Source organism: Ornithorhynchus anatinus, chromosome 2 (genome assembly GCF_004115215.2).
Source record: "Ornithorhynchus anatinus isolate Pmale09 chromosome 2, mOrnAna1.pri.v4, whole genome shotgun sequence".
Lineage (NCBI taxonomy): Eukaryota > Metazoa > Chordata > Mammalia > Monotremata > Ornithorhynchidae > Ornithorhynchus > Ornithorhynchus anatinus.
Genome location: NC_041729.1, coordinates 160,918,122 through 160,933,820, shown reverse-complemented (window position 1 = coordinate 160,933,820; position 15,699 = coordinate 160,918,122). Strand labels below are relative to the sequence as shown.

Sequence of the window (15,699 nt, the reverse complement as noted above, 5' to 3'; positions counted from 1 at the left end):
CCTGGTCTTTCCGGGTCTTCCATTCATTTGAAAGTTGCGCCAGATGGAGAGTTGTGGTTACCATCTTTGTTTCTCCATTCCATGAATAGCGTTTTTGGGCCCACTTTTTAGAATTTTGAAAATTTCACTTGTTTTCCCCCACCTTTTTTGAGAGAAGCAGTGTGGCCTACTGGATAGAACAGAAGGCCTGGGAGTCAGAAGGACCTGGGTTCTAATCCAGACTCCACCTCTTTGTTGTGCAACCTTGGGTGAGTCACTTCACTTCTCTGGGCCTCAGTTACCTCACCTGTCAAATGGAGATTATGACTGTGAGCCCCATGTGGGACAGGGGCTGGGTCTAACCCGAGTCCCTCTCGTATCTACCCCAGCACTTAGTACCGCGCCTGGCACATAGTAAGCGCTTAACAAATATCCATATGATGATGACTATTATCATTAAGCACTTACTATGTGTCAAACACTGTTTTAAGTGCTGGGGTAAGTGCTGTTCTCAGTGCTGGACCAAATTAATTAGGTCCGACACAGTTCCTGTCAATCACATCGGTAATCGTAATCCCTGCCCATATGAGTTTACAGTCTAGAGGAGACAATGAAATAGATTTTAAATAGGTATTTGAGTGTTGTGGGGCAGAGGATGGGGTGACTATCGAGTTTTTTAAAAGGGACAGATCCAAGAGCATAGGTGATGCAGATGGGAGACAGAGTAGGGATATGAGGGCTTAGTCGGGGAAGGCCTGTTAGAGGAGATATGATTTTAAAAAGTCTTTGAAAGTGCAAAGAGTGGTGGTCTGTGGTATTCAAAGGGGAGGGAGTTCCAGGCCAGGGGGAAGATGTGGGCAAGAAGTCAGTGGTAAGAGATGAGTTCCAGGTACAGTGAGTAGGTTGGTGTTGGAGCAATGTTTGCGGGGTGAGTTGGAGTAGGAGTTCAGCCAGTTGAGTAAGGTAGGAGGGGAAGAGCTGATTTAGCTCCTCAAGTCAATGGTAAGGAGTTTCTGTTTGATGTGGCAGTAACAGATAGCCCGATTATTAAGGCACTAACCGCTCACTTGATCATACTTATTAAGCGCTTACTGTGTGCAGAGCACTGTACTAAGCCCTTGGGAAAATACGATACAGCGATAGTGACAATCCCTGCCTGGAACGAGCTAAGGAAGTCCATTTTTTACAATATTTGTTAAGCGCTTACCACGTGTCAGACACCGTTCTGAGTGTGGGGATAGGCACAAGTGAATTAGGTGGGACACTAGGGCTCACCCTCTAAGTAGGAAGGAGAAGTCTCTTAAGACTAGCAGCATTAATGGGCGCTGAGGGGCTTGAGCAGGTTTTGATTAGACTGTAAGCCCGTCATTGGGCAGGGACTGTCTCTATCTGTTGCTGAACTGTACATTCCAAGCCCTTAGTACAGTGCTCTGCACATAGTAAGCGCTCAATAAATACTATTGAATGAATGGTGATTGAGCCGGCACCACTGGCTTGACATGGCAGGGGGGCCCATTAAACTGAACTGACATTTCCAAAGAACAATATACAAATATACTAGTTGTTCTTCAGTCAGCAGGGTGGCCCAAACACACCTTTTCTTGACAATTAATGTGCACGCTGCCTATAGATGAAGACTGCACTAGCTATCAATTCATAACAGTTGTCAGCTAGTTAACCCTACTCATTCAAAACAAACACCACCTCCTATTAATGAGATCATATGATTGCCCAATAGACACATCAAATCTAAATCCTTTGTTGCTGTGTGAGCTTGCTGAAATCATCGCAAGAGCACTGTTAAATTCAGCCCAACTCTCAGTTATCTTGGAAATGGGATCAGGGAAAGCATGGGTAATTGAAATCCAAAGATTATCTCACATTTTATTTTAATGTCAACTTACTCCCTTAACACCCTCAAACCTTTCACTAGATTATTATTACTCTATTTTATTTTCTGGTCTATGCTTTGGAGACACTAATGAGACACAAAATGGCCAAAAGCTAAGCAGCAAAAGATAACCGCACGCCGAAAGAAGGTGTCGACTCTATATTTAAAATGTTACACTGCTTCTAGTAACCTAAGTATTTTGCAACCGGCTATTAAACTAGAAAGATAGATGTTGAGCAAGTTACTTCACTTTTCTGTGCCTCAGTTCCCTCATCAACAAAACGGGAATTAAGACTGTGAGCCCCATGTGGGACACGGTCCGTGTCCAACCTGATTAACTTGCACTCATTAGCTTGCCAGGCACTAAGCACAGTGCCTGGGATAGAGTATCTATAGTACATAGTAAGCACTTAACAAGAGAAGCAGCGTGGCTCAGTGGAAAGAGCCTGGGCTTGGGAGCCAGAGGTCATGGGTTCGAATCCCGGCTCTGCCTCTTATTAGCTGTGTGACGGTGGGCAAGTCACTTTACTTCTCTGTGCCTCAGTTCCCTCATCTGTCAAATGGGGATGAAGACTGTGAGCCTCATGTGGGACAACCTGATTACCCTGAACCTAACCCAGTGCTTAGAGCAGAGCTCTGCATATAGTAAGTGCTTAACAAATACCAACATTACGTACTTAACACGTACCATAAAAAAAAAGAAGGGAATGGCACAAAAAGAACATACTCCAATTTCATTTCTATTTACTTTTGGGATATACTATCAGATCCTAGAAGCCACACACTCATCTTGAGCAAAAACTTTGGCCCCGAGAAACACATCACTGGCCTTGAGAAGAGTTTCAATGATCTGGATGATGGCCACGGGAGAACCAAGGGAGAATTTTAAAACAAGGCCCTGATCACGGTCAACTGATTCTAGCCACGGTGATCTGGGGGAGAGAGCAAAGGACCAGAAGTCGAGAGACCTGGGGGTCTCATGTCTCCTCTAGACCTAGCCCTCACTGTGTCTCTGGGCAACTCAACCTCTCTGAACCTCAGTTTCCTCATCTGTAAAACACTTGCTCTCCCCCACCTCTTGGACAGTGACACCTGGGTGGGGCAAGGTGCTTAGCACAGTGCTTGGCACAGAGTGCTTAATGAATGCTAAAATTAATTAACTTATCATCAAATTGCCTCCTGGCAAGCCATAATTAGTACAAAACAAGTCTCAGGCAACTGGGGGCACTGCAGAGAATAGGTTGGAAAAAAAAAAATATCCCTCTCACCCTAAAAGGGATAAATTACAAGATAGTTTACATCCATGAGTGAGTTGATCTGGCTGGGATTTCTCACTTCTAGGAATTCGGTCCTTTGACCAAATAGACCTCCTTCTCAGATCCTGTAATTGTAACAATTGTATGTGACTCGAAATGTATTTTCCAGACAACATGCGGGGATCAAAATACAGTATTACGCTAAACCCCTGGGGATGGTTAGGCGGGGAAACTACGGCAAGACTGATCTTTCTCATTTATTTATTTATTTCTACTAATGCCCGTCTCCCACTCCAGACTATAAGATCGCTGTGGGCAGAGAATGTGTCTTCCAACTCTGTTACGATGTACTTTCCCAAGCAATCGGTACAGTGCTCTGCACGTGGTAAGGGCTCAATACACGCAGTCGATGGATTGACTGACGTTCGGGTGGCCCATACAACGCTACTCCAAGTTCACACTTCTGTCGTGTGCCCAGTCAGTTGGTCAGTTGTGTTTATTGAGCGCTTACGGTGTGCAGAGCACGGTACTACGCGCTTGGGACCATATGATCCAACGATAGACATGTTCCCTGCCCACAACGAGCTTACAGTCTAAAGCTCAGTGGGTCCTTCCGATGCCTTATTTTTGCAACTTGTTCCCACGGAAGGGGGGTCGATAAGAGAGGCAAATGGGGTGAGCAGAGTCGGTCAAAGCACAATCCGGAACTTCCGGTCCTTCGACGAAGAAGCAGCATGGCTCAGTGGCAAGAGCGCGGGCTTGGGAGTCAGAAGGATCTGGGTTCTAATCCCAGCTCCGCCACGTGTCTGCTGTGTGACCCTGGGCAAGCCACTTCACCTCTCTGTGCCTCAGTTCCCTCATCTGATTACCTTGTATCTCCCCAGCGCTTAGAACAGTGCCTGGCACATAGTAAGTGCTTAACAAATACCATCATTATTATTATTACCCCAGCATTTAGAAGGGTCCCTGGCACATAGAAAGTGCTTAACAAATGCCATCATTATGATTATTACCCCAGCGCTTAGAAGAGTGCCTGGCACATAGTAAGCGCTTAACAAATACCATCATTATTATTGCTCGTCTTCTAGACTGCGAGCCCGTTGTTGGGTAGGGATTGTCTCTATCTGTTGCTTAATTGTACTTTCCAAGCGCTTAGTACAATGCTCTGCACACAATATGCACACGAGAAGCAGCGTGGCTCATTGGAAAGAGCACGGGCTTTGGAGTCAGGGCTCATGAGTTCGAATCCCAGCTCTGCCACTTGTCAGCTGTTTGACTGTGGGCAAGTCACTTAACTTCTCTGTGCCTCAGTTCCCTCGTCTGTAAAATGGGGATTAAGACTGTGAGCCCCACGTGGGACAACCTGATTCCCCTGTGTCTACCCCAGCGCTTAGAACAGTGCTTGGCACATAGTAAGCGCTTAACAAATACCAACATTATTACAATAAGCACCCAACAAATACCATTGAATGAATGAATGAACAAATACCATCACCGTTATTAGTATTATCACCCCAGCACTCAGAACAGCGCTTGGCACATAGTAAGCACTTAACAGATACCATTTGAAAAACAAAAAAGGGGAAGATGCCTGGAATCCACAGATGCCCACTGCAGCCTTCCCCATGAAGTTGGCATCAGTCTTCACCCGGCTGGTCCAGGGACCCCCCCGCCCATCCTTTCCCCATTGTCTTAGGACGACGATAAGCGCACTGGGCTTAGACCAGTGCTTGGCACATAGTAAGCGCTTAACCAACGCCACCATCATCCTTATTATTATTATTGGGCCCCTAAGCCCATTTCGGGGCTGGGCCTGTGCCAGGCGGTGGGCATTTCTCTGCCAACCCCGAGGAGCACAATGGCCCGGGGACCCCAGCCCAGCCCTCTCCGGGCCGGTTGCGTTGTCTACACCCCCGCCCCGCCCGCGATGCCAGTCCGACTGGACCCCGCCCGAGGGTCGGGCACAAGTCCACGGGACTGGACCCTTCTGAATGAAGCCCCCCCCCCAAAGAAATGTCCCACCACGGGACTGGCCCCCGGGGGCCAAATCACAAAATGAGCCCGTCCCGCTCCTGCAGGTGGGCCGGGGTCGGGGCGGCTGTCAGGATGGAGGAGGGAAAACCCGGCGTTTTGGGGGGGAGGTCTGATGGGGGGGGGGGGGTTTGGTATTGGGGAGGGGGCCGTGCCCAGGCGGAAGAGGTCTCCGGGCAGCATCTCCGGCGGAGCTCGAGGGGTGCTAACACCCCCTTGTTTTGGGGGGTGAGGGTCCTCTTTCTTGGGGGCTGAAGCCCCCCCGCAAGACCTCCCCCCTTGCAAGACCTCCCCCCTTGCAAGACCCCCCCTTGCAAGACCTCCCCCCTGCAAGACCTCCCCCCCGCAAGACCCCTCCCTTGGAAGACCTCCCCCCTTGCAAGACCCCCCCCACCGCAAGACCTCCCCTCCTGGAAGGCCCCCCCTCCCTGCCAGACCTCCCCCTCCCCCCCTTTTTTTAGGACGCCCCCTTCGCAAGTTGGAGAGCCGCTCCCCCGAGCCAGGACACGCTCACACTCACAAAAGGACCTGGGGGGGGACAAAAGGGTGTGTTGGGGGGGGGTCTCCTGCCTTACCTTTGACTTGCCCCTCATACTCGGCGATGATCTCTTTGTCCTTTTTGAATCGGGTCGGGGTGGACATTATTCTGGGGCCGGTCCTGGGGGGGTCCGGTCCTGGGGGGTCCCGGGAGGTCCCGGGGGCGCCTGGGGGGGTCCGGTCCTGGGCGGGGTCCGGGAGGCTGGAGGGGCGAGGGACCCCGGCGCCAGCAGCAGCAGCAGCAGTAAGAGGGAGGATGGGGGGAGGATGGGAGGAGGAGGAGGAGGTGGAGAGGGAGGAGGAGGAGCGGTGGGAGGCAGGAGCGGTGGGCTCGTTGGAGCCGGGCGTTGGCACCATCTCCCGCACACTGAGGCTGCGGGCGATGGGGAGGGGCAGGGCGCCCGGGGGGAGGGGAGGGGGCGGGGCTGGGGTCGGTCCGTCCGTCCGTCTCCCCCGCTCCCCGGGGCTGCGGGAGGCAGGACGAGCAGGCAGCCGATGTCCCCCGCGCCCCCCACCCTGACCCCGCACCGCCCCGCACGCGCCTCCACCCACTCAGGCCCCCAGGGGGCGCTATCGCCCCACCCCCCGGGGCCTCGGACCTTTCCCCGCGGCCCCCAGGCGGCGCTGTCGCCTCCCGTCGGATCGTTCCTGTTCTCGCGGCCCCTAGGGGGCGCTGCCACCCCCTTCCGCTCGGATCTTTCCCCGCGGCCCCCAGGGGGCGCTGCCGCCCCGTCCGCTCGACCCCTCCTTCGCGGCCCCCAGGGGACGCTGTCTCCCCCCCGTCCGATCTTTCCTGTCCCCGCGGCCCCTAGGGGGCGCTGCCGCCCGCCGTCCGCTCGGATCTTTCTCCGCGGCCCCCAGGGGGCACTGTCTCCCCCGTCCGCTCGGCCCCTCCCGCGCGGCCCCCAGGGGACGCTGTCGCCCCCCGTCCGATCGTTTCTGTCCCCGCGACCCCTAGAGGGCGCTGCCACCCCTCTTCCTCGCGGATTTTTCCCCGCGGCCCCCAAGGGGCGCTGCCGCCCCCGTCCGCCCGGTCCCTCCCTCACGGCCCCCAGGGGGCGCTCTTGACCCACGTCGGGCGATGCCCAGTTGGCCCGGCCCCTTCCCTGCAGCCCCCAGGGGGCGCTGTCGCCCCCTTCGCTCGGCCCCTGCCCCACGGCCCCCAGGGGGCGCTGCTGCCCCGCGTCCGCTCAGCCCCTTCCTCGCGGCCCCCAGGGGGCGCTGCCGCCCCGTCCGCTCGGCCCTTTCCTCCTTTCCCTTTGCCGGCCGCCCTACCCACTCATTCATTTATTCATTCCATCGTAGTCGTGGACCTCTTGCTGCGTGCAGAGCACTGTACTAAGCGCTGGGGAGAGTACACGACAACAATACACAGACCCATTCCCTGCCCTCAGAGCGCTTAGAGTCTAGAGAGGGAGACAGAAAAGGAAGAGAAATGAATCAATGACAGATAAGAACAGCTGCCCTTTCCCTACGGCCTCCAGGGGGCGCTGCCGCCCCGCGCTTTGGAGCCACACGGGGCTCTGAGACCGAGTTTCATTAATAATAATTATTAATTATTATTAATTATTATGGTATTTGTGAAGTGCTTTACTATGTGCCAAGCACTGTTCTAAACAGTGGGGTAGATACAAGGCAAGCAGGTTGGACACAGTCCCTGTCCCACGTGGGGTTCCCAGTCTTCATCCCCATTTTACGGATGAGGAAACTGAGGCCCAGAGAAGTGACGTGACTTGCCCAAGATCACACAGCAGACAAGTGGCAGAGCCGGGATTAGAAACCACGACCTCTGACTCCCAGGCACGTGCTCTTGCCACTAGGCCAGGCTACTTCCATGCATATTTCTTGAGCATTTACTGTGTACAGAGTACAGTATTAAGCTTGGGAAAGTACAATGCAACAACAAAACAGACACATTCCCTGCCTACCACGAGCATACATTCTAGACTGGGGGAGACAGACATCAACAAAACTGTTAAAACTGTGAGCCCTACGTGGGACAACCTGATTACCTTGTGTCTACCTCAGTGCTTAGAACAGTGCTTGGCACATAGTAAGCACTTAAATACCATCATCAATACAAGTAAATAAATAAATAAAGGACGGATGTGGACAGAAGGCTTCTGGGAGGGAGGGGAAGAGCAAAGGGAACAAGTCAGGGGGTCGCAGAGGGAGTGGGAGAAGAGGAAAGATTGTCCACCCGCCCACCTGCATGGCTTGGAGAGACGGCTCTGGGACAGCCCATCCTCGCCCCGACAGGCAACATTGGCAGGGAAGGGGCTCAGGGCCACACCGAGGGAAGCGGTGTGGCCTAGTGGATAGAACACAGGCCTGGGAGGCAGAAGGACCTGGGTTCTAATGCTGCTCCGCCACTTGTCAGCTGTTTGACCTTAATAAGAATAATTATGGTATTTGTTAAGTGCTTATAATGTGCCATGCACTGTGCCAAGCAAATTGGTTTGGACACAGTCGCTGTTCCACCTGGGGCTCATAGTCTCAATCCCCATTTTCCAGATGAGAAGCATCATGGCTTAGCAGAAACAGCAGGGGCTTGGGAGTCAGAGGTTGTGGGTTCTAATCCCACTCTGCCACTTGTCAGCTGTGTGACTCTGGGCAAGTCACTTGGCTTCTCTGTGCCTCAGCTACCTCATCTGTAAAATGGGGATTAAGACTGTGAGCCCCATGTGGGACAACCTGATTATCTTGTATCTACCCAAGCACTTAAAACAGTGCTTGGCACATAGTAAGTGCTTAACAAATACCAGCATTATTATTATTATGAGGGAACTGAGGCCCAGAGAAGGGAAGTGACTCACCCAAGGTCACACCACAGACAAGTGGTGGAGTTGGGATGAGAATCCATGACCTTCTGACTCTCAGGCCAAGGCTCTATCCACTACACCCTGCTGCTTCTTCACTTCTCTGTGTTTCAGTGATCTCCTCTGTAATATGGGGATTAAGAGTTTTCATCCCATGTGGGAAAGAGCCTGTGGCCAACCTTATTAGCTTATATATACTCCAGTGCTTAGAACAGTGCTTCACTTATAAGAAGCACTTAAATAATATTATTCTTATCAGAGCTGAGCCTGTGGCCAACCTTATTAGCTTATATCTGTCCTAGCGCTTAGAACAGTGCTTCATTTATAGGAAGTGCTTAACAAATACTATTATTATTATTATTATTTTCAGACCTGAGTCCATCCCTCCCAAAAGGGAGAGCTGGTGGTCTGGGGAGGTGGCAGGGAGGGGGTAGGGCTGGGGCTGGGAAGGGGAGTCCAGGACCTTTCAGCTCCAGCAGCCTCTGATTGCACCCTCTGACCCCTCCCACTCTGGCAGTGCTGGGGGATGGCAGATGGGCGAAGGCATGGAGAACTGGGTTTGGTGGCTGGTTATACAAGTAATAAAAATTATAATAATAGTAGTTTGTGGTATTTATTAAACCCTTACTGTGTACCATGCACTGAGGTAGGCAGAATTGCAATCAGGTGGCACACATCACACTTAATGCTTGTCCATCCTGCACGTCTATCAGGCCCTTTCCAGAAATTTTCTCCAACAGGACTTAGGAAGGCCAATGTCTTTGGTTGTTATTCTGAAGATGGTGGGGAGAAGATAAACCACAATAGGCTCCTATAATAATAATAATACTATTCAATCTTTTTTTTTGACTGCTTACTATGTATAGAGCACTGTACTAAACACTTGGGAGAGTACAAGACAACAGTAAACAGACACATTCTCTGCCCACAACAAGCTTACAGTGTAGAAGGGGAAAACAGACATCGATACAAATAAAGAAATCACAGATATGTATGTAAATGCTTTGGAGCTGGGAAGCGGAGAATGAAGAGAACAAGTGAGGGTGATGCAGAAGGTAGTGGGAGAAGAGAAAAGTGTGGGTTTAGTCTGGGAAGGCCTCTCATAGGCGATGAGCCTTCAATAAAGCTTTGAAGGGGAGAAGAGTAATTATCTGGTGGAATTAAGGAGGGAGGGCGTTCCAGACCACAGGCAGGATGTGGGCCAGGGGTTGGTGGCAAGATAGATGGAGGCAAAGTGAGAAGGTTAGCACTAGAGGAGCAAAGTGTGTGGGCTGGGTTGTAGAAAGAGTGAAGTGAGGTGAGGTAGGAGGGGCCAAAGTGATTGAGTGCTTTAAAGCTAATGATAAGGAGTTTTTGTTTGATATGGAGGTGGATGGGCAACCATTGGAGTCTTTTGAGGAGCGGGGTGACGTTTCCTGAATATTTCTGTAGAAAAATGATCCAGGCAGAAGAGTGAAGTATGGGCTGGAATGGGGAGAAGCAGAAGGTTAGGACATCAGCAAGGAGAGATAGGATGAGTGACTGTACTAACGTGGTAGCGGTTTGGATGGAGAGGAAAGGGCAGATTTTAGCGATGTTTGAAGGTGGGATTGACAGGATTTAGTGATGGACTGAATTTCTGGATTGAATGAGAGAGAGGAGTCAAGGATAACACCAAGGTTACAGGCTTGTGAGATAGGAAGGATGGTGGTGCTGTCTACAGTGATGGGAAAGTGAGGGGGAGGAAGAGTTTGGTAATAGTGATATTTGTTAGCACTTTCCTTATGCCAAGCACTGAACTAAGTGCTGGAGTAAATTCAAGATAATCAGGTTGGACACAGGTCCAGTCCTATGGGGGTTCATAGTTTAAACAGTAGGCAGAACAATCGCAGTCAATTGTATTTACTGAGTACTAACGTGGGCAGAACTCTCTACTAAGTGCTTGGGAGATTACAATACAACAGAGTTGGACACATGCCCTAGTCACAAGGAGCTTACAGTCTAAAGGGAGACACAGACATTAATCTAAATACATCAATTATAGATATAAACATAAGCGCTGTGAGAACGGGTATTAAATCCCCTTTTTACAGATGAGGTAAACTGAGGCACTGAGAAGTTGAGTCACTCACCCAAGGTCACACGGCAGACAGGTGGTGAAGCCGAGATTAGAACTCAGGTCCTTCTGACTCCCAGGCCCATGCTCTATCCACTAAGCTAAGCCACTTTTGCCCTGCTCAGTACAGTGACTGGCACTCAGTAAGCATGCTACCTAATACCATAATTATTATTATTAGGCCATTCTGCTCCTCCTAGCCTGTACGTCTTAGCGGCTCTACCGCCAACCAATCCTAGAAAGGAAACTTCCGGAGGTCTGGGGCTCAGTACAATGCCCCAGTGCTTAGCACAGTGCCTAGCACATAGTAGGCACTTAACAAATATCACAATGATTATTATTACTGTAACTATTTCTATAGTGTCAGCACAGCAGTTAGAATAGTGAATAAATGCACTACCGCCCATTGGCCCATGCTTTTTGGTCAAAGCATTCTTTGGTTGGTTCGCTTTCACCTTTCTTAGCCCTGGGCTTATTCTCACCCGTCTCTCCTTCAGGCCCCTTCTCAAATCTCACTTTTTCTCATGCATCCCAGTCAGCAGCAGTAGGAGGAAGAATGGAATGGCTGCTGTGTAGTATTAATAATACTAATGAATAATAGTATTTATTAAGCATTTACTGTATACAAAACGCTGGATCAAGTGCTGGAAAAGCCAACATGGGGGGAATTAGACAAACAAAAACTCCTCAGCATTGGCTTCAAACCAGTCAATAACCTTAGCCCCTCCTATATCACCTTGCTACTCTTCTACTGCCACCCTGCCCGCATGCTTCGCTCCTCTCACTGTGCCTCCTTCTTGTCTATCTCGCCGCCAACCCCTGGCCCACATCCCGCCTCTGGCCTGGAATGCCCTCCCTCCTCATATTTGACAGACAATGACTCTGTCCCCTTTCAAAGCCTTATTGAAGGCCCATCTCCTCCAAGATTCCTTCCCTGACTAAGCTCTCCTTTCTTCTTCTCTGAATCCCTTCTGCATCACCCTGACTTATTCCCTTTGTTCTCCCCCCAACCCAGCCCCACAGCACTTACTTCCATAACTGTAATTTATTTATTTATATTAATGCCTGTCTACCCCACTAGACTGTAAACAGGGAATGTATCTGTTTATCTGTAATTCTATTTATTTATTTTGATGCCTCTTTACTTGTATTGATGTCTGTCTCCCCTCTCTTGTCTGTGAGCCCAGTAGGGGCAGGGATTGTCTCTCTTTATTTGCTGTATTGTACTTTCCAAGTGCTTAGTACAGTGCTCGCCACACAGTATACGCTCAATAAATACGATTGAACGATTGAATGAATGAATGAATATTGTACTCTCCCAAGCGCTTAGTATGGTGCTCTACACAGAGTGCTCAATAATTACGTTTGAATTAATGAATGAGTACCATTACTATGATTAATAATAAAATAAATAATTGAATGTACAACTGAATTAAAAAAATCAAAGCCTCTGGTGATAACACTAACCAGGGAGAAAGTCTAGATATTTCTTGAAACAATGCTCTTCAAAACCCCTCTCAAAAGCTACTTCCTTTGGGAGATATGCCTAAATTCCCTCCCATCTTAGCAGCCAATCAGCACTCTCTTTAGGGCAGTTCTGTTTGGAAGAAGCCAAATGAGCCATTTTCCAAAAGCTCCTTCCCCAGTGGTTCAAGCATGCCTAGGTATACAATTCTAAAAATAAAAAAAAACCCTCCCTTGACCCCTAGTACCTTCCAATTATTTGTCCACCTCCTTCCTCCCATTTCTCTCCAAACTCCCTTGAGTTGTCTATACCTCCAGTCTCCACTTTGCCTCCTCCAGTTCTCTTCTTGACCCCCTCCAATCTGGTTTTCATCCTCTTCACTCCACTATAATTACCCTCTCTTGTCAAATCCAGTGAGCTCTACTAAATCCTAATCCTCTTTGTTATAACAGTGCTTGGCACATAGTAAGTGCTTAAGAAATACCATTATTTTTATTATTATTAATATTTTTGGCTGCCTTGGACACAGTGGACCACCTCCTTCTCCTGGGAACATTATCTATTCTCAGCTTCGCTGTCACCGCCCTCTCCTGGTTCCCTTCCTATCTCTCTGCCGCTCATTCTCAGTCTCTTTTGCAGGCTCCTTTTCTTCCTCCCATGCCCCAACTGTGGAGATCCCTCAAGCCTTAGTTCTCAGTCCCCTTTAATTCTCTAACTACACCCACTCCCTTGGAGAACTCCTTCACTCCCACAGCTTCAACTACCACCTCTATCGCGGACGATTCCCAATTCTACCTCTCCATCCTGACCTTTTTCCTTCCCTGCAATCTCTCATTTCCTCCTGCCTTCAGGACTTCTCTACTTGGACATTCAACTGACACCTCGAGCCTAACATGTCCAAAACAGAACTCATCTTCCCACCCAAACCCTATCCTTCCCCTGACTTCCCTATAACTGTAGACAACACCTCCATTCTCTTGTCTCACAAACCCGTAACCTTGGTATTATCCCTGACTCATCTCTCTCATTCAACCCACACACTCAATACGTAACAAAATCCAGTTAATTCTATCTTCACAACATCTCTAAGAATGTGCCCTTTCCTCTCCATCCAAACTGCTAACACACTGATTCAAGCAATTATTTCCTGCCTTGACTACTATATCAGCCTCCTCACTGTCTTTACCCTCTCTGGGGTAAAGACACTGTCTTTACCCAGTGTCGCCTCACTGATCTCACTGTCTTTACCCTCTCCAGTGCATACTTCATGCCGCTCCCCAGATCACTTTTCTGAAAAACCATTCAATCCACATTTCCCTTCTCCTCAAAAACCTCCAGAGGTTGTCCACCCACCTCCGCATCAGGATAGAAACATCTTTCTGTTGATTTTAAGGCATTTAATCAGCTCTCTCTTACATACTTCACCTCGCTGTTCTCCTATGCACTCCACTCCTCTAACATCGACTTACTCTCTGAACCTCCATCTTGTCTCTCCCAACACTGGCCCTTTGACTTCATTCTTCCTTAGACCTGGAAGTCCCTCCCATCCTTCGAAACCCTTCTAAAATCATATCTCCAAGAGGCCCTCCCAGATCAAGCCCTTTCAATCAATCAATCAATGACATCGATTGTGCATCGACTGTGTGCAGAGCAATCAATCAATCAGTGGCATTTACTGAATGCTCATTCTGTTCAAAACTGTACAAAGCGCTAGGGAGAGTTCAATACAACAGAGTTGGTAGACACGTTCCCTGACCATAAGGCATTGACAGACAAAGCAGGACCTCTAATTTTTTTAAAAAATGGTATTTGTTAAGTGGTTACTGTGTGGCAGGCACTGTTCTAAGCATTGGGATAGATACAAGCTAATCAGGTTGGTCACAGTCCAAGTCCCACATGAAGCTCACAGTCTTAATTCCCATTTTACAGATGAGGTAACTGAGGCATAGAGAAGTGAAGTGACTTGCCCAAGATCACACAGCAGACAAGTGGCAGAGCTGGGACTAGAACCCAGGTCCTTCTGACTCCCAAGCCCATGCTCTAGCCACTAAACCACACTGCTTCCCTCCCTCCTCACCTCCACCAAACTAACTCTCTTCCCCTCTTCAAAGCCCTTCTGAGAGCTCACCTCCTCTAAGAGGCCTTCCCAGACTGAGCTTCCCCTTTCCCTCTGCTCCCTCTGCTCCCTCTCTGCCCCCCTTTCACCTCCCCTCAGCTAAGCCCCCTTTCCCCACTTTCCCTCTGCTCCTCCCCCTCTCCCTTCCCCTCCCTTCAGTACTGTGCTCATTTGTATATATTTTTATTCCCCTATTTATTTTGTTAATGAAGTGTACATCCCCTTGATTCTATTTATCGCGATTAAGTTGTCTTGTTTGTGTCCGTCTGTCTCCCCCGATTAGACTGTAGGCCTGTCAATGGTCAGGGATTGTCTCTATCTGTTGCTGAATTGTACATTCCAAGCGCTTAGTACAGTGCTCTGCACATAGTAAGCGCTCAATAAATACTATTGAATGAATGAATGCTTCTCACTCCTGCCCAAATTTTCTACCTTCCCTCCATCTCCTCCCATGTTTTCTTACTGAAGCCCATCTCCTCCAAAAGGCCTTCCCTTTCTAAGCCCTCCTTTCCCCATCTCCCACTCCCTTTTGTGTCACCCTGACTTGCTCCCTTTGCTCTTCTCCCCTCGCAACCCCACAGCACTTATATCCATATCTGTCATTTATTTATTTACATTAATGTCTGTCTCCCCCTCTAGACTGCAAGCTCACTGTGGAAAGGGAATGCAAGCTCCTTGTGGAAAGGGAATGTGTCTATTATAGTGCTACATTTTACACTTCTAAGTACTTAGTAAAGTGCTCTGCACACAGTAAGCACTCAATAAATATGATTGACTGACTCACTGTTCTGGAAAATACAGGTTCAAAATCTCTTAATCTCCACAATTACTTCAAGATAACTCCCCTGACAGGCTGCCTCTGTGGATTTGCACTTCACTTTGGCAGTAACACTGCTGCCACTGACTGGGTTACTTTTAAATGGAGATTCGACTTAGAAGCCTGTCAGGGAACTGGACACAAACCCCAGAGGGAGACTGAGTAAAGTGATTTATTGACGGAAAACTGAGGAGGTCACAGCCTGCCAGTCAGCACGACACTTCAGCTAGGAGACGTCTCCCTTCCATGTGGGGAGAGGGTGGGAAAGCCACAATTTCATTCATTCAATTGTATTTTATTCATTCATTCAATCAAATTTATTGAGCGCTTATTGAGTGCAGAGCACTGTCCTAAGCGCTTGGGAGAGTACGATACAACAATAAACAGTGACATTCCCTGTCCACAATGAGCGTTCAGTCTAGAAGTGGGGAGACAGACATCAATACAAATTACTGAGTGCTTACTGTGTGCAAAGCACTGTAATAAGTGCTTGGGAGAGTACAATACAACAATAAACAGACTCAGTCCCTGCCCACAACAAGCTTACAGTCTAGATGAAGAGACAGATGTAAATAGAAATAAACTACAGCTATGTACAGGAGTGGTGTGGGCCTGGGAGTGGGGATGAATAAAGGGAGCAAGTCAGGGAGACACAGACTGGAAGTGGGAGAAGAGAGTGGGAGAAGATACTTG

At 49.2% G+C, this 15,699-nt stretch overlaps 2 protein-coding genes across 3 annotated transcripts in view; one reads left to right on the top strand and one right to left on the bottom strand.

Moving 5' to 3' along the window:
* The window catches only part of SRGAP1 (SLIT-ROBO Rho GTPase activating protein 1), a 288,890-nt gene extending 282,810 nt beyond the window's left edge, over window positions 1–6,080 (bottom strand). For both annotated transcript variants that reach the window (XM_029058561.2, XM_029058559.2), the window contains exon 1: window positions 5,733–6,080. In XM_029058561.2, coding sequence (XP_028914394.1) covers window positions 5,733–6,051 — 319 coding nt within the window. In that variant the 5' untranslated portion in view covers window positions 6,052–6,080. The remainder of the gene's footprint in view (window positions 1–5,732) is intronic.
* Window positions 6,081–6,189: 109 nt separating this feature from the next.
* LOC114805678 (basic proline-rich protein-like) lies at window positions 6,190–6,762 on the top strand. The gene has a single exon (XM_029047298.1). The coding sequence runs from the start codon at window positions 6,190–6,192 to the stop codon at window positions 6,760–6,762; it is 573 nt and encodes a 190-aa protein (XP_028903131.1).
* Window positions 6,763–15,699: the final 8,937 nt, after the last annotated feature.